Here is a 19004-nt window from a genome sequence, read left to right on the forward strand (position 1 = left end):
TGAGCACCCTGAGAGGAAATGTTTATCTTCATGCAGCAATTGCTACTCTTCTGGAAAGATGGGGAATGTTCATGTTATGGTGGTGAACTGGTTTTAGCTGCTTGGTGAAAGGGTTTGGAACCAAGTCTGCAGGATACAATCCACAGCTGCTCTCCTCTGTTTCTTGAAGGTTGGCTAAAAGTGCTTCTCCGTGAGGTTCATTGAGGCCAAATGAAGTCCACCCTGGGCTGGGGCGACTTTCAAGTGAACCTTGTTTTCTAGGATAGGGTAGCTAATGCACGGCACTCTAGAGCCTGTTGGACTCCAAGTCCCATCTGTCCCAGGCAGTGTGACCAATGGTGAGGGATGATGGGACATCCAGATAACACCTTGTTGGTCACCCCTCTCCTAGGTAGTGCTTCTCGCTGAGCCTCTCCTTGGTACTCAAACAACCTGGAACCCAAACACTGCAAACCTGGAAGTGTTCCATTTTGCGAACTTTTTTTGGAAGCCGAACATGCTACGTTTTGAGTGTTACGCTGAGGTCTGTCTATTTTTGCTATTTATTTTGTGTTTTTGCGGCTTCTTTGTTTTGTTTTTGTGACACTGTGGAACCCAGTTCAGCTACTGATTGTGTGACTGCAGTACATTGTTTATTGCTTTCATTTTATGACTCAATGGTCTCGTTAGATAGTAAAATTCATGTTAAATTACTGTTTTAGGGGTTGCTTTTAAAAGTCTGGAACGGATTAATCCATTTTGCATTACTTTCTATGGGAAAGCACGCCTTGGTTTTGGAATGCTTTGGTTTTGAAACAGACTTCCGGAACGGATTAAGTTTGAGAACCACGCTACCACTGTACAAGGATTCTGTTTATTCAGAAATCTTCATTAAAATATTGGGAGATTCCTAGGTCACCTGATGGGCCTGTGCCTCTAGTTTTCACCACCAAGAACCCTGCATGTTATCAAGTCCCAGATGTAGATGGGCCATCACACAGCCCTCCCCACTGTAGACCATAGCTGCCAAGTTCTCCCTTTTTTTAAAGGAAATTCCCTTATGCTGAATAGGCTTCCTCGTGAGAAAAGGGAAAAACTTGACAGCTATGCTGTAGACCATTAACAACAGTGCAAGCTCCTTATTAACATTTCCCCTGCTCTCACAGATCTTTCCAAAATGGCTCCAAATTGACATAATTCCAGGCTATTAGTGAAACCAACAATCTGATTGTGTTGCAAGGCTGTGGCTAATTCTACCACATAAAGGGGCCTCTGCCAAGGTGTGGGAATGCTGTGCTACTGAACAAGGACAAGTTGGACTGTAGTCTGGGAAGAGCTGGGCTTTGGGTTTCATCTTTCACTTCACAGTCCCTTTTGCTATATTTCGATTCAATCGCAGAATGAAAATTCAATCAGTTCTTTCCAAATTGCTTCAGACATCTCTTTCTTGCAGTTCCAAAGTACTTGAAACCCTGAAGCACTGTGTGTGACTCTTTCTCAGTGTTTCCTTGATGCCTTGCCTGCATGTCCTGCCGCTTGTAGATTTGAGGGTTTGTACAGGTGGTTTGTGGCACAGTTAATGGGCCTTTGGTGAGTGCCATGGGCATAGCCAGAAATTTTGTTTGGGGGGGCAGAACCGACATAATTGGTCAGTGATTGGCCAGTTAGCCATGCCCATGGTGAGTGCCTCTCTTAAATGTGCATATTAAATGATGGGGTAAACATCTCTCCTCCAAGACCTCTATTAACCCATCATATTGGGATGGATTCCTTCCAAGGACTTTCATTGTTATTTTCCTTGTTTACTTAATACTCTGAGAATTAGAGGTTTTCTGTTGCTTGATGCCAGAGAGCTGTGAATTCCAAGGAACATAGCTTCTGTTCTACTTTTAGTCTGGTGCCATGTTTTTGCAGAGAGAGCGCCTCCCCCATGCACATTCCTCTCCCGCTCTTTGTCACATTCTTTATGCTGTTACTTCCTCAGCCCCCCTTCCATTAGTTCCTTCCTTACCCTCTCCCACTCTTTCTTCCCCTTTCTCTGGTCTCCAGCACTATAGTGGATGTTGCTAAGGAAGTCTGACTTGCACCACACAGCATCTAGCACACACAAGCAGGAGCCCCCGTTACTTCTCTTAGTGATAGCCAAGATGCCACTTGTTGGAGGTAGGCAGTCACGCGGGTCAAATTTAGGCACACCTTGAGAACACTCAGCTCTGTGCTGGATTGCAGCTTCAGCCTTCAATATGCGTGCTTCAATGTTCTGTTGTTCAAGTGTGCTGGGGTGGGAGTGCTTTATGTAGCCGTACTGGGCATGTGGGGGAATGCACGAATGCCTAGGAGCTTCCTAACATGCTACCCTCTCGTTTGTGGTCAGATATTAATTGGTGTAGACCATCTGCTATCTAACCACTTACCTGCAGACATTACAAGCCTGTGGTTTCTCTCTCTTGACGGGCTTTTAGCCACAAGCAGCTTTGCAGGGATGTAAGGGATTTGAACCATATGTCTCGTCACATGCTCCCTCTTTATTAAAAAAAAAACCAAAAATGTTTTTATATATAAAAATATAGATTTCTAGTGTGGCCTTGTTGTATTTTATTGTTGAATTTTGATATTAAGCTCCCCAGGCACCAATTGGCATAGGTAGGGGGCTATATAAATAACATAACAATTATGATCATTACTATGACAAACACTACACAGGAATCTCAAGGTTACTCTGGAGATAAGCACGATTATTTCTACCATTAATATAATAGGAACACACCATGGGAGGATGCAAATGTCTCGGTGAGAGAAAGGGTTTGTGCATATGGGAGGCTTATTTTCATGCTGTTTCCTTTGGGCGTGCATGTGTGGAACTGTGTGGGTGTGCAGCAAAAATAATCTGCTGGGGTACCCAGAGGAAAGGCTTACTTTTCTCTGCCGCATAGTTACATTTTTTATGCACGTGCCAATACACATGTATGCATACACAAAGGTTTCTGTATATGTGGATGGATACCAGTTGGCACATGTCTTATGCTAGGTCGGTCTTAATCTGAGGCAACTGGGAACTTCTTGGAGCCCTTCCACTGTTCTGCCCCCTAACCAAGTCACTCCCAGCCTAGATTCATCAGCACAAGTACTGCAGCTCAGATAAGGATGACTCCTGCTCTCTGCTGGTGGGACCAGGACACTGACTTCATTGCCATTCCTACCAGCCAGCAGCTGGGAGCCAAAGCATTGGCTCTGACAGGTTTGACAGCTGAGATGCAATAAGTGTGTTAACCCATCAGGGACATAAGGGATGATGGATGATGGTGAATAGATTTCCTTAGCTTACTTACCTGGAAGGAAATCTAATTGAGATCACTTTAACTTATTTTGGAGAAAACAGGGGTAGGTGTGGGCTAAAACTTGCAAGAATCCCTCTCAACAGCCCTACATTATGGTAAAAGGCAGATCTGGGGGTGGGGGGTAGAACACAAATGCATAGGTTGTCCTGACCAATTCCTCCCCACCTGCATAGCACAGTAGTTGGCAAACCTAGTATGGATAAGTGTTGATATCCCTCCATGTTTGAAGGTCGGCAGATGGAGCTTGAGAGTGAAGCTGCAGCTGGGCTTAAGAAGGTATAGAGTGCCTGAGCACAAGGCCATGTGCAGCTGTTGGTCTATTAAAACCTCTAGGGTTGAATCCTATGCACACAGGCATAGCGTATTTATGCCCACTGAAATCAATGCTCATGGATGTACTCAACATCAGATTAAGTGGTAAGGAGGCCCAAACCTTTGTGTGTACAGTATATACATTTAACTCCATAGGCTCCATAAACCTTCATCTACAAATCTGTTTTGCTAGCAAAACTGTAATATTGCTATATTGTACTGCATGCTTCTAGCCAGAAATGCAACTGTTAGTCCAAAGAAGGGATGAGGGATTCATAGTGATTTGTCCAAATGCTGATCAGGGAATTTAAGCAACAGACAGTGACCCACCCTGCACAAGCAGACCTCATATCTTGTTGAGGTGTAGTTGCGTTTTGAGATTAAACTGCTCTTTTCTTAGGCCTGATTAAAATCTGTCCTTACAGTTACAGCAGATGGGTGCTGTCACCTTTAAGTCAGGTTCCCCTGTACTGACTTTTGCAGTGCTAGTATGCCAGTATGGTAAGCACCCAGACCAGAATGTCTTGGTGTTCTGATACTGTGCATGCAGGGGACAGCAACCCAATTGAATCTGATGCTGGGCTGTGTAATTTCACAAGACCATGTTTCGTCTACATGTCCCACTACTAAAGCCCATCTAAAGCTGAAAAGCAGCCAGCTTTTTCATAAAAAGATGCAGATAGTAGAATACAACCCATAAGGCTTAAGAATACACTGAGTTACACCAACGCAAGGATTTCTGCTTTGGAGAGTTGGGAGAACCCCTGGAACAGATTTAGGGGGCCCATGAGAGAATGTTCCATTGCACAAACAGAAATCCTTGCAATGACAGAACAATTGCTTTAGAGCTATGCTGCAATTCCACCCTTTGTGGAATTAGCTATAGCAATCCCAGTTGACAACCCTAGCATCTTTGCCATTATCTCTATGCCATCTAGGCATATACACACTGCTTGGAGGGTTTTCAGTATTTCTGAGGGACACTTTTGTACCTCAAACTAATATTGCAGTCAAGGAAAGCAACACACTCAGTGGCCCTGCATAATCACTTCATTCCTGGCTAACAAGAACTTGCAAGTGAAATCCCAAAATCCTAAACCATAGTTTGAACCACAGGTGAAGAAATTTGTGGCCCTCCACATGCTGTTGGACTACAGCTCCCATTATCCCCGAACATTGTCCATGCTAGTGGGGGCTGATTTGGAGGGCCACAGGTTCCCTACTCCTGACTTAGGCTATCTACACGTTAGTGTCTTAAAACACAGTGAGATCACACATACACCTCACAGTTTAAGTCACATTTTATGTTGCTGTACATACCAGAGAGAGGGTGGGGATTGTCATCACCTGATGCACATTATCAACTTGGTTGCTTCACACCTGCGACACACATCCTGGCTTCACATGTCAGCCATGGGAGCTCACTAGAATCAGAGTAAACAGTAACGTGTACACAGCCTTAAACTAATAAATCAATAGCCATAATTTAACTATCAAGTATAGCAAGGCAATATTAAGTTTGTACTATCAACCAACTTAAATACAAACTTGCTATACTTGTCAGGAACAGATCAGCAATAAAACACCTGGTGTCAGTGAAGTTAACTCTTTATTCAAATAAACCAAAACAGTGTATGCCTAGAGATAACAGTAACTCCAGTAGGTCTTGCAGGGCCATAGCCAGGGGGTGGCAAGGTGGGGCCCCGCTGTGGGGCGCAGGCCGAGGTGGCGCGAAATTGCCTCATAATAAAAGGTTTTAAATTGAATTGAATGGGGGGTTGGGGTTGGAGGAGAGGTGGAAAGAAGAGCTAATTTGTCAGTGGCTAGGGGGTGCAATCTGGACAGTTCTGCCAGGGGCGCAAGATCACCTACCATGTTTCCCCCAAAATAAGACACTGTCTTATATTTATTTTTCCTCAAGAAGACACACTATGGCTTATTTTCAGGGGATGTTTTATTTTTATTATGCGTCCAGCCTCGCCTCTTCCTGGGCGCCCTCCAGAACTGCGCCTATCACTATGTCTTATTTGGGGGGGTATTGTGCAAATGCTTAGAAATCCTGCTACGGCTTATTTTATGGGTATGTCTTCTTTTCGGGAAAACAGGGTAGCTACGGCTCTGAGGTCTTGCCCCAATGAAGTAGTTGCAAGGACTGAGGGTCCCTGCCTTCCCTCTGCTCCCTAAGAATCTTCCTCCCCCAGATCTTTCCCAAGCAATCTCAGACTTGTCTTGTCTCTCTTTGCTCTGCCTTCTTCATTTCTCTGTGTGTTCTGGGAAACCAGCGGGGAGGTGAGCATGTCACAGCAGGAAGGAGAGAGACCCCCCTGGCTTCTTCAGCAGCCTGCCCCCACTCCTCTCCAGCCTCCACTTCTGCCTCTGATTCTGGACTGCCCTCTGCCATAGCCTCTTTTTGCTCACTAAACCCTGTTGCCTCTTCAGTTTCTGACATCTCCCAGTCTGCCCCCTCTTCTCCCTCTGACCTTTCATCATCAACCCACCACCAATCCCCCTGGCTCTGAGTTTCCTTCCCATGGGGGTTCCTTTGGGAGCTCCTCAGCTGGTGGCACCTCCCACCAGTCCTCTGCATCCAGACAGTCCATGACATCTTGATAATCAACTTGTGGCTACTGAGCTATTTCTCATCAAAATATGGTATACGCCATTCATAAATATGCTCCACAGCAATTTTGTGTACAGTGGTACCTCAACTTATGAAGACGATCCGTTCTGCGGCCGTCTTCGTAAGTCGAAGTCTTCAGTTGTCGAAGTGCCCGTTATGCGCATGCGCCGACCGCGCGCACCGCTTCTGCACAGGAGCAGAGCGGTGAAAAGACTTCCGGGGTTATCGACTTCGGAAGTCGAAACCTTCGGAAGTCGAGTCGTTCGGATGTCGAGGTACCACTGTATATTTGGTACTAGGAGCTGCCATGCCTAACACAGATATGATGTGATACTGCGAAAACAAAAGGTATTGCAATTACTGAAAAGACAAGAGTTAAGGAAAAGTTGAGGGCTGACAATAGGACGTGGGGGGCACTGGTGGCCGTGGACATACAGCCAGAGAAATGGTGCTGCTCATATACTCATAAGGAAGCAGAGGAGGTTATAAAAATGCTACCTTGCCTTGTTTTAGGGTAGCATATCCCGCCTCCCCCCTGGGGATAGCTCCACATCAAACATTTAAGATCTATGGCTTTCTTCAAAGAATTCTGGGAATTGTAGTTTAAGGTTGCTGAGAATTGTGTCTCTGTAATGGGGAAAACTAAGGGACGTGGGGGGCACTGTGGTCTAAATCACTAAGCCTAGGGCTTGCCATTGGAAGGTCAGCTGTTTGAATCCCCATGACAGGGTGAGCTCCAGTTGCTCGGTCCCAGCTCCTGCCAACCTAGCAGTTCGAAAGCACGTCAAAGGGCAAGTAGATAAATAGGGACCGCTCTGGCGGGAAGTTAAATGGCGTTTCTGTGCGCTGCTCTGGTTTCGCCAGTAGCAGCTTAGTCATGCTGGCCTCATGACCAGGAAAAACTTTGCGGACAAACGTAGGCTCCCTCGGCCAGTAAAGCGAGATGAGTGTCGCAACCAGAGTCGTTTGCGACTGGACTTAACTGTCAGGGGTCCTTTACCTTTAGAGTACTTTTTTTTCTTAATGGGGGAAACTACAGTACAGCTCTCAGGAATCTTTGCGGGAAGCCATGTGCTTTAAATGTAACATTCCTTCTGTCGACTAGGGGCCTTCCTAGACGGAAAAAGGGAGACAGAAGCTACTGTAGTTGCAGTAGCTTCACCTCAAATTTGCTGCGGAGCGGCCGCAGTTAGTTGTTCTCCTAATCTGAACGTTCTTCGAAACTCTGCAGGGATTTCATTTATTAAGCCAGTTTACAATGTTCAAACTGATCTGCACGTGACGTGGGACTTTTAGGCTTGCCAAAAAACATTTCCTCGCCCGTCTTTCAAATTCCTCGTTGGCTCGGTGCCTTAATAACTCGCCAGAAGGCGCCAATTGGCCGCCTGCGCGTTTTGAGCGCGCAGAACGGAACAGGCAGAGCGCGCGCTGATTGGCGGTGGGCGGCGAAGGTCAGCGCGCGCGAGGGGAGGAGAGGGGAGCGGAGAGAGGAAGACTCGGAGTCGAACGCTTATTGTTTAGATTTAGCTCCCGCCAGGGACAGAGTCGGGAAGGCGGATTGGCGGAGGGAGCGGTGGGCGTGGCCACGCGCGAGGAGTAGGCGGGGGAGCCGAGGCGCGAAGCTCTGGGGTTGGCTGCGGCGTCTCCGATCGCCGCGCGGGGATTGGTGGATCCGCCGTTCCGTTGTTAAGCCGGCGGCGCGCGGGGAGTGGGCTTTCGGCGTTTGGGCTTGAGAGGGAGAAGGAAGCAGGCAGGCGGGCGGGGGGGAAAAGAAGAGATCTGTCATGGCGCGGGTGTCTGTCCTGGGAGTTTCGTTGCTGGAGAATCCGAGCCCCTTCGGCCACCCGCTCCGCTTCCAGGTGCAATTCGAGTGTGGGGAGGCGTTGCCTCACGGTGAGTACGCGCGGGGGGGGGTAGAAGCTCCCGCGCCAGGAGCCTTGTTCCCCAACCGACCCTCAGTCCGAGACAGGTTCCGTCGCACGAGGCGGCCGCCCGCAACCGACGCCCAGGAGCCCCCCCCCTCCGCCCAGGATGGCAGGGCTGTGTGCACCACCACCACCCCGCCTCCACTCCCGGGGCTTCCGCTGTGGCTTTATTTTGCCAGCCTGGACCCGGCTCTCCACACGGGCTGATACGTGGGCGCTATACCTTCTAACTACCTTTATAAATAAAAATATAGCTTTCCGAACATGGTGCCTTAAGTTTTTGGCCTGCAGAGACTTAGCAGCTTAATTGGGTCGAGGCTGCTCTTGATATGTGTGTGTGGGTGTGTGAATGTATGTATATTTTTGTGTGTGTGCATATATATATATATATATATATATATATATATATATATATATATATGCATATATATATGCATATACATATAAATACACGCGCACACACACACACTTCAAAATGCCTCCGGATGTGGGGTGTCATTCTGACCATTCTGCTGAGTGAGGCCTTGGCCTCTGCCAGGAAGCCCCAGCCGGCAATACTGTTGGTCTGGGCAAAGAGCCAGTGTGGGGTGGAGATTTGGGCTGAGGAGACCACGGTTCAAATCCTTACTCAGCCTGGCAGCTCCCTGGGTGACCTTGAGCTTGGCATCTAACCTACATCACAGGGTTTTTAGAAGTGGGATGGGGTGGAGAGCTATGCATGTCTCATTTAGCTCCTTGGGGTAAAGGTAGGATTTAAATAAAATAAAATAGCATTGGCTGTTTTGGGGTGAGGGTTGTTATACACTGTTGGGAGCCCCAGCACAGGCCACGTCCTGATCTCAGTGCCAAAGCTTTGTGGGGACAAGGTGAGACCAGCAGAGAGCTCTAGAATGAATTCCCATATTCCCCGCCCAATAAATCATAGGCTCTCTATTTGTTCCTATAGGAAGAGTTTCTTGAATGCCATAGTGGGAGTGCAGCTGGTCATTAGCCAGTAGTAAGCCTGGGAGATTCACATGGTTAACAGCTATGCCTTCCTGGGCATTCATTTAGAGTCAGTAACATGGCAAAACTAGGAATTGTACTCTATAGAGTTGGTAACTTCTTGTCTGAATTCTTTCAATTTCAGTTGAATGTTTGTTGTCAATTTCTTATGGTGTTTAATAATTATTTACTAGATACTGCAGCTGTCTAGTGGGAAATCATGAAGGCTGGTCTGTTAGGTCAAATGGGGCAGTGGCCCACCAAACTCAACCTGCCCTCAGCTAACCCCCACCTGCCACTTGCATCCTATCCAGGCAGTGGCACTGGTTATCATCTTGCTTCTCCTTAATCTGTTATCATTTCACTACTCAACAAGGATGAACCTGGGGGCAAAACTAGAATAAGTTGACTACCTGTCATTGGCTCTCGCCCTATCAACTGTTCTTCTTAGAGAATGCGAAAGTCCCTTTATTCTGTGGTACCATTCTGCCTACTCCTTGGTACCATACCAGTCTCTTCCCCTACTATTCCCTTTCTAATTGTGGATTCTGGATTGTTAAATTGAAAATAACTGCCTTCCTGACTTCTACTCCTTGGTGATCTTCCACTACATTGGATTGTGTGAAGCAAGTTGGACTTGGTTCAGGACTGCTTTGAAGGAAAGTTGCTGCTTCTATCTCAGGGTAGGAGTGGGCTAAAATGTCATTGTGGGACATTGTGATAAATCTGGCTTTCTAAATGGTTGTTCTCTTGGAAGTTTACAAGGTGTGTCATTTCCTTAACCTTAAATTTAGGCTACTGGTTTTCTTATGAGCAGCAGGCACAAGTGCAAATCAGGAGATTACTAAATTATGGCCCTCTCCACAGAGAAAAATTGTAAGTCAGTAGAGTAGCTTATCATGCAGACAGGTTTCTATTATGCATAAACTTGGGGAATTGCATGCAAGAAGGGGAACACTGCCATAAAATATAGGTGATCATCTTATTCTTACCTTATCATTTCACGTGCTGTTATTTTTATTCCACCGTTTTCTATACAACCATGAAATTTGGTATTGGGTGCATAGTTCAGTATTCCGGGAATTGCAGTTTTTGTTAGAAGAACTGAATGTCTAGCCTTACAGGTGGAAAAGATACAGAATATTTGAAAGTGTTTGGGCAGTGCTTGGTGAAGCTTCAGAAGTTGCAAGCAGGGAGTCAGCTGAGCAGAGCAGATAGGCAGAGGGGCACGTTTTAATGCCAGGGCTGTAGTGGGGGATGTTGACTGCCCTGGTTCCCTCAGGGATAAGTTGCACATAATTTATACATCATGCAAAGTTTTGCCATTGCTTTTTTTAAAAATAAAGCACAGGGCCTTCACATACATTATTAAGACCAGACTTCTCTTAAGAGTGTTGAGATGGGGAGAACTAGAGGTACAGAAAATCACAGTGAGATCCTTTACTTTGGGGGAGGATCTGTATGGCCTTTCCAACTTAGGAGTAGCTGCAAGTTTTCTAAATTTAATAACCTCTGTGGACAGATGCCAAAAAAGCGCTACCTGCAAAGTAGTAAAGTTTGTAGAAGACACATGAGAGTGAGCTGCAGCATAGGATCAACTTCCTATTTCAGATTCTAATCTCCTGTTAAGAGAAGTTCTTTCTTAGCAAAATGCCAGGACAGCAAAGAAGAATTTCTGGTGAGCAAATGGGGATACCGTACTTTTGCACATTCCTCACAGCTCCTTATAGTTTCTTGTTGCTCCTGATGATTGCTCCGTTTGCTAACATCCCTTTTGACTTGCATTGTTTTTGGCACAAAAATGTGGAACAGTGGACTTTACTGTATTTATTCATGACCTTACATCGTTGGATACAAGTTCTTGTTAATTAGCATTACTGTTCCATGTGAGAGTACTAGCCTTCATTGCTGCACTAGTGGTCTATCACAGCAGATTGTGCACAATATTTTCTGACTTTTGTTTAATGAGATGATCCATAAAGGTTCAAGACAGAGATAATAGCTAACTGGAAGTCACAGCAGATTTTGCATAGCAGATTCTTCACCCATGGTGGGAGCCTTTGCCTATCTGGCTTTTCTAAAGAAAAAGAATTTAAAACTCTATTTGTATATTTGCATTTAATTGCATCTGCACCTCTTGTTTAGAAAAAGGAAACAATGTAAAAAAAAACCTTTTACTAATCTGCTCCAAGGATTGTGGTGAGGAATCTTGACATTGAGATTATGAGTGATGCCCACTACTGGTTTATATGGCAGATTTTCAGACCTTGACCTGGAGAGAGAGAGAGCCATCTACACTGAACACTGAGAGTGCTTCCATATTGAGCCCATTGCTTTGCAAACATTACATCAATCTTTACCCAAAATTTCCCCATCATTGCTTAACAATATGAACTGTGGATATGAAAAGGGTTTTTTTGAGGCACTGGAAAATAATAGAGGTTATTCAGCCCCGCTCTTGAACTGGTGTACATATTCTCTAAACACTGGTGCTAATGGTGTATTTCAATGTATTGGCTTTCTGAAGATGAAGGGAAATTTCCCTCAATACGTCTAGGATTCTGGTGCCCACACTCTTGCCAACTGCATCCCTGTTGCTTTTACCTTTCAGATTTGGAGTGGAAGATCATCTATGTGGGCTCTGCAGAGAGTGAGGAATATGACCAAGTTCTTGACTCAGTGCTGGTGGGACCTGTTCCAGCTGGGAGGCATATGTTTGTGTTTGAAGTAAGTTTAGATCTTTCTCTTGGAGAAGGATAGGAAAGATAAGCCTAAGGGTCCAATCTCTAGATTTTTCTCTTTAGATTCAGACAATGGAGAAAGATTGACAGATTCATTGGAAAGGGACCTCCTGTTTCATTTTTAAGCTTTTTTATTTTCATTTTCCCTGATAGAGAAGTGATTGTTACCTGGAGAAAATGCACTAAAATAAGTACCATACAAATAAAGTTCATTATTAGCATATCCCTATTGTGTGTGGCTAGAGTGCTATTTAGGTTGAGAAAACATGGGCTACATCGGTCATGAAAAGTCACCTGGTATTGCTATACTGATATGAGGACATGGAGAGAGAGTGGCGTATGACAGCCCTGCAGTGTATTCCAGTGTTACTCAGTGTTTGGGGGGAATTGCAGCTTGAGTTCACCATGATTGCAAATGAGTAAATGCTTTTCCACCCTTTATGGGAAGACAGGGATTATTGAAAATGAATTGCTGATGATGGTATGAACACATAAATGTGTTAATATCAAAGTCTCAAATCCTTTTTGCTCAGAAGAAAAAAAATGTGGCTCTTTGACCTGTGCTGATAACATTGCTGTAGTAATTACAGGGCATTGCTGCATTCTGGAGTGGTACACCTCTTAACAACATACAGTAGTTAGCCAGTGCTTTCAGGATAGCAATTCTTGTTAGAACACTAAACTAAGATGGAGGCTGATTAAATTAGTGGCCCAGTTCCCTGGCTTTGGAACTGCAACTGCATTGCTTACTTGCTTTCAATTTGTGCTGACGTACCATATAACTCCATCCTTGGCCTTTCTACCATCTGTAGTCTAGCTTTCTTTCTCCAAAATATTTTTACAATCATGGTGAACTGACTTTAGGATAATTACCTGAATCTTTTGCTTGGTTTTCTGAGACTACATATTTTTGTTGCTTGTCTTTGTTGTTGCACAACACTGAAATAAAAAAAAGCTTTGATTATGAACTCCAGTCTGTTGGCATTTCATCTATAACTGTATCACTTTGTTCCACCAACATAAGCCCATTCCTGGTTATATACACCTCAATGGATCTTGAATGAGGACTCTGTAATATTCTCATTCAAGATTGGACCAGGCAGACCTAGGTTCGAATCTCCACTCAGCCCAGAAACTGAATGGGTAATTTAAAGTTTAAATATTCTTCAAGAATTGCAATGAGGATGAAATGGAAAAGCCTCAAGCATGCTGTCCTGAGTTTTCTTTTAAAGACAGGCAGGATGAAAATGTCACTTACCGTGTTTTGCTGTTTTCTCTGCAGGCTAATGCCCCCAACCCTGATCTAATCCCTGAAAGTGATGCTGTGGGAGTTACAGTAATACTTATCACTTGTACCTATCTGGGCCAAGAATTCATCCGCATTGGATACTATGTCAACAATGAATATATGGATCCTGAGCTAAGAGAAAACCCACCCCTCAAGCCAGACTTCTCCCAGGTGAGACACTGATCTGATAAAAGCAGCTTGTCCATCTTCTTGGCCTTCATGAAGGCCTGGGGACCCTTAACAGGATGCAAAGCAAGGCAAGTGAGGGGTGTGGCTTGGGGAGATACCAGATAGCGAGACCTGGGAGGTTGTATTTGGCCCCCAGCCTGGTGGTTCCCATTTCTTTTGGGGAGTACAAAATCCTTGCAAGGCCAGAGTAGTAGTAGCCTTTGAGACTCAGTCACTTTGCAGTGTTGGAAAATGCTATGCAGGGGGAAGGTAGATGTTATTTGGGATGACAATATGAAGCAGAAAGTTATACAATGAGTTCAGCTCAGTATTAATTTATTGCCTGCATTCTGAATAAGACAGTGCATTTTGACCAGAAAGCTGTGGAGTGGGCAGCCCTTGTGACATAGAATGGAGCTTTGATCTCCCCCCCCCCCCCCCCGGGGAGTTATAGCACAACTTAAAAATTCTGCTGTAGAATAGAGTGGTGATTATGGCCTGCTACAGCTGCATTCAGATAAAACCTTGTTTGTAATTGCATCTTCATCATATTATGTGCTGATTGATGTGGCTGCAGCAGAGTAGTTTGAGGGAGCTTTAAATCTCAAAGAGAAGATTAATGTGTTTAGTGAGGTACCTACTCAGCTCCGTGAGTTGAGGGGACATTGGTGATTCCCTCCTGGGAAGGTTCATGCTCTGACAAAGGGCTTCGAAGCATTGAAAGAAAATTGGGGTTACTGAGTCACAGCAGCAGATTTTAAGAGCCTATGGACTATAGAGTTTGGTTCAAGTCTTGTTTGCCATTTTGAAACCCAATGTGCAAGGTAAGTAGGTCCCCTGTACATGTCAAAAAGTAAGGATTACCAATCTGAAATAGAATTGGAAGGATTACAGATATAAATTTTCTCTTTCTGTTGTCATCAAATAAAATAGTGTTAACTTTTAAAACCATTTTTTACTTCGGTTACCCCTCTCCTTTCTTGATATTGCTGCAGGAATTGAGTATCTGTCAGCCTAGAAAGTTGATCCAAACACAAACCTATGTAACTTTTACCCCTGTTTTTCTTACTTCCAGCTACAGAGGAATATCTTGGCATCCAACCCCAGAGTCACCCGTTTCCACATCAATTGGGATGGTCCTAGAGACCAGATGGACAATATTGAAAATGTAGACCCAGAACCTGATAGCTTCCTGCCTCCTAGCTGTGCCTACATCAAAGGGTTGGTCCATTCCATGGGTCTGCAACCAGAGAATTCCATGGACTGTCTGTGATCCAAACACAATAATGTTGAGGACCCAGCGCATTGAAGAGCAGCTGACAAGTTTTTGTGGGACATGTAGGAGGGATTTGGGATAATGAAGCAACTGATATGTCTATGGAGATTGACAATTCAGAGTCCTTTTCGTGTTGGGATTTGTAACAGATCTACAGGTCTGTTCTGTCATAGAATTTCTTCATTGATACTTGGATCCTCCTGCCACTGACCCTTGACAGGCACCTAGTCAGGCTGCATAAACAAGAACCTTGTGTTTCCCTCATTTGTTCCAAGTCTCCAGAAGGCTGAGCAACGGGAGCTTCCTTGTTATTTTGAGCACCCATTTCCTGGGAATCTAGCATAGTGGGTGCCTTCTTTTCAGGACAGTTTTCTGTTGCAACACAGTTAAGTTTTGATGAGTAGCTGCTGGCAAAATAGCTAGCAATTGCAGTCAGGTCTTGATGCCTCTCAGGAGTTGATAAGCCTATCCCAATTTTACAATCTGTGCTTAGTAAAAGGTGATGGATGATGAGATTTAAGCTGTTCAATTTACCTGTTTGCACAAGGGTCCCAGCACTGGTTTTGAGAGCTCCCTCTTTTAGCTTGCACCAGTTGGCCGCCTTTCTACCACTGACCCCAAATCTGCCCAAGGCCACAGTGAGCAGGAATTGCATCAACTCCTTTAGACAGTGGCTAAGTTTACAAATCCCTCCACAGAGGAAACATGCCTTTCTTCAAAAGGCCTGCACTTGTGTGGTTATTTTTTCTGGCCTGCCTCCAGTCCCACACCTTTCTTTTCTGTTATTACCTGCCCTGATATTTGATCTCTCTGTTTCTCTCTCTGGTATTTTAGAGATGAACACAGCATATAGGTGTTTGAAACATTTTTGCATTGTATGTCTGACCAATAAAACTTTTTGGAATAAACTATTTTGTGAATTCTTAAGTGTTATCTAGTTGGTTGAATACAGAGAGAACCTTATTAAAGATTTTACTGCGAGGGACTACTCATTTTGGCGAGGTTAAAAAGATGTAGGTAGAATTTGCTTCCTTAAAGCAGGAGTGGCAAAATATAGTTGTGTGCAGTGTTAAAGATCTGTAAGACTTAGAATTGTAGAGTTGGAAGAGATCCTGAGGGTCATCTAGTCCAACCTACTGCAATACACCAAGTCATGCCACCTAAATCTGTCCTGACCCTCTGGACCAGAATTAGGGAGGGTGCAGGGCACAACACTTGTTGTGCAAGTGTAAATCTTTATGCTGATGGAAAGAGCAAGTTGGATACCACCCCTGATGATGGTCACGACCAGATTGCTATTTTCAGCCTTCAGTTAATATAGTGTCATAGGTTAGTGTCATTTTTATTTTTTTATAAAATGTAGGTTTAGATCAGATATAATGCCAAACCATGTTCTACTGTGTGAGTGAGTCCTCCCTGCCCAAGGAAACTCAAACCAATGCCCCAGGAAAATAGAAAAACAGTAAAACGGTAATATAACTGGTAAGACAGTAATGCAAAGATGAGAAAAGTATCACTCCAGGGGGGAAAGCGCCAGAATAAAATGCTCATCCAAATGTTTTAATAGCATACTTAAATATAAGCAAAACACTATAGTGTCCTGCCCTGGACCACCACTAGATCTTGCCTCATAAAGAAAGTACCTGCTACAAAGCACCCCTTTCAAAATGGCTTGAAATATGAGTAGCCATTGAACTGCAGAGATTCTCTTGTGTGCCAAGTAAAACTTGCCTGGTGTTCCCAAATTCCAGATAAGAGTAATTGGTTTACCCCAAGTCAATGGATTATCAAATAGACTGAAGTTGGAATTTTTAGGGTTGGTTGACTCATTTTAACTGATTTAAATACATTCATTTTTCATGGCTGAAAGGTTTTCAACCTGATCATTATTCAGCATGTATAGGTCTGTGGCAGTGTGGTTAAAAGTAGCTTGTGAACCAGTGGCACAGCACCAATACTATGAAGCTCAGTTACAGGTTTGTTTGTTTTTTGGTGGCACCATTACAGTTGTGGAAATTGGTGGAAACTTATCTTAGTCACGATGCTTTCTGCAGGCAGTTGCATAAGCAATAATTCATGGATCAAAACTTAGCTGAAAACAAATGTGTGAGCTGGGGTGCTTAGGTTAGAAGAATGAGACTGATCCTTGAATAATCTCTCTGTGGAAACACTGGGCCATAGGCGTTCCAGGATTTTCCTGGACGGCCCTTCACTTGCCCCAAGCCATTCTTGTAAAGCTGGCTGCACTTTCTTTATTAAACACCTTTTACATGTGTGTCCAGGTGATATACAACATATGTTTAAAACTGCTTTAAAAAATTAGGGTTGAAATGTTGATAACCAGAACCTTGAACATGGTCCTGCAGCAGGTAGACTGCCAGTACAAATCCTGCTTCTGGCAACCAGTACAACCTCCATTTTAAGGAGTTTGTATCTGTGGTCCTTTCTCAAATTCTTGGGCCAAACATGGCAGGAAACTTACCTCTTGCACAGATTCAGGGATCCCTCTTGCCTGCCACTACTGTTCTTCCCATCATAGCTTCAAAACTGGAGTTAATTTTAGCTCATTTATAAACTTCAGCTAATCTAAAAAGCAATCTGCTCAGTTGCTAAAGCTGGCTATAGAAAACCAATTTTACTTGTGCACTGCAGTGTGTGGTGACTTCAATTTGCTGTTGGATGCGATTCAAGAAGCTGAGTATAACAAAGCTCAGTAAACCTGGGACCTGAGTGTTCCTAGGCATCTCAACAGCAAGGTTTCCTATATGAAGGATGGAAGTGGTTTAGTTTTCGTCAAAGCAATAAAAAAGTATTGACTGGTGGATCTTGCTCAGGTAAGCTGGCACAGTCCTTAGAAGGTTCCTTGGAAGGCATGAAATCCAAGAAAGCAAGCTAAAGAGGAATAAGAGGGCTTGCATGGAGCTCTCCCCCTTTATTCAGTACAAATGGGTAGTGTATATCTCTCAGCTTTGCCTAAACATTTCAGCTGCCCATTGCAGGTGGAGGAAAAAACTTATATAATGACATTATCCACCTACCTTTCTGCCCAGAGAAATGAAAGTTTTTTAATAAACTGGACCATCCTTCTTGTAATATGGAACTTCCACACAATTGCATATTGGTGCTGTTCCTGTGTGAAAATGAGGCAATGTAGTCCCCATCCCTTGCAGATGACCATAGTGCTTGGAGACAGAAAGACAGGGCATGTATCCACAGCAATTATCAGAGAAGAGGTAACCACTGGGAGGAGAGCAGAGAGAAGGAACGCCATGGTGCATCAGCACCAGCAAAACCAGACACCAATAAACATGTCTCTGCTGTATTGATCTCTATAGCCATAGCAGGCACTATAACTCTCCAATGATTTTAATTTACTCCCATGACCCACACTTCCATTGTGTCTTCAGGAAGACGGATGTCAACAGTCCCCATACAAGAACCTCATTAAAGCATATACAGTGGAACCTCGTTTTTTGAACGTAATCTGTTCCGGAAGACCGTTCAACTTCCAAAACGTTTGAAAATCAAAAAGTGAAAGCGGAAGCCTCAGTCATAGCTGCCAAGTTCTCCCTTTTTTTAGGGAAATTCCCTTATGCTGAATAGGCTTCCTCGCGAGAAAGGGGGAAACTTGGCAGCTATGGCCTCAGTACAATAGGTAAACTCAAAACGGAAGCTGCATGGCACTTTCGGCTTCCAAAAATCATTCGAGAAACCAAAGCAATTACTTCCAGGTTTTCGGCATTCGAAAGCCGAAACATTCGTCAATGAAGATGTTCAACAACTGAGATTCCATTGTATATGAGTTGGGCCTGATGGAGACCGACAACTTTGGAACCCCTTAGTTTCCTGATTTTTCTTTAGGAAACAGTGCAAAATACTCCTTTAGGTTGCTTTCTGATACATAACAGGGATCTCTTGATTTGCACTACAGTACTTATAGCTTTAATATTCTGTGCCAATGTAACTCAAATACTGTTCTCAGTACCGGGGGGGGGGGAGGGGGGCAGAACGAGCTCAGCCTTGCCAATAGTCTTGACAACAGAAAAGGCGTGGGCTTTCCCTATATTTGTGTTCTCCTGAGGGATAAGAACCTGAGCAAGAAACACTCTTATCATACCTTCTTTCCTTGTCAAAGAAAAGGAGAAAGGGATCTTTAAAATCCTTTTCAAGGTCACCTTTGCTTTAAGCTGTGTCTAAATGAAACTCCCCTCTTGGCACAAGAGGATTTGAAAACTATATATGAAAAAGTACTATTCCAGTTGCATGTTGGGATGAGGGCGAGGAAGATGTGGAGGGGAACATTGAGCGCTTATTACAAATAAACTTATTTTAGTCTATGAGCTGCAACCACAATACCAAGAAAAAGCAAAGTA

The 19004-nt window shown here is 44.2% G+C and overlaps 1 protein-coding gene and 1 long non-coding RNA gene across 2 annotated transcripts; one reads left to right on the forward strand and one right to left on the reverse strand.

Annotated features, from left to right (window-relative positions):
- The first annotated feature begins 7967 nt into the window (after positions 1–7967).
- ASF1B (anti-silencing function 1B histone chaperone) lies at positions 7968–15539 on the forward strand. The gene is made up of 4 exons (XM_035104838.3): positions 7968–8142; positions 11770–11885; positions 13182–13358; positions 14431–15539. The coding sequence occupies exons 1-4, from the start codon at positions 8034–8036 to the stop codon at positions 14626–14628; spliced, it is 600 nt and encodes a 199-aa protein (XP_034960729.1). The 5' UTR covers positions 7968–8033; the 3' UTR covers positions 14629–15539.
- On the reverse strand, positions 11295–17717 carry LOC148686823 (uncharacterized). The gene is made up of 3 exons (XR_015948068.1): positions 17670–17717; positions 12773–12838; positions 11295–11430 (listed from the first exon to the last, which is right to left on the reverse strand). It is a non-coding gene; the product is annotated as an uncharacterized LOC148686823 (long non-coding RNA).
- Between the last annotated feature and the right edge of the window lie 1287 nt (positions 17718–19004).

Source organism: Zootoca vivipara, chromosome 2 (genome assembly GCF_965207765.1).
Source record: "Zootoca vivipara chromosome 2, rZooViv2.hap1.1, whole genome shotgun sequence".
Taxonomy (NCBI): domain Eukaryota; kingdom Metazoa; phylum Chordata; class Lepidosauria; order Squamata; family Lacertidae; genus Zootoca; species Zootoca vivipara.

Coding starts and splice junctions, on each gene's coding strand:
- ASF1B (XM_035104838.3), top strand. CDS start 8,034: ATGGCGCGGGTGTCTGTCCTGGGAGTTTCGTTGCTGGAGAATCCGAGC. Junction 11,886..13,181: donor GGCATATGTTTGTGTTTGAA/GTAAGTTTAGAT, acceptor TTTTCTCTGCAG/GCTAATGCCCCCAACCCTGA. Junction 13,359..14,430: donor TCAAGCCAGACTTCTCCCAG/GTGAGACACTGA, acceptor TCTTACTTCCAG/CTACAGAGGAATATCTTGGC.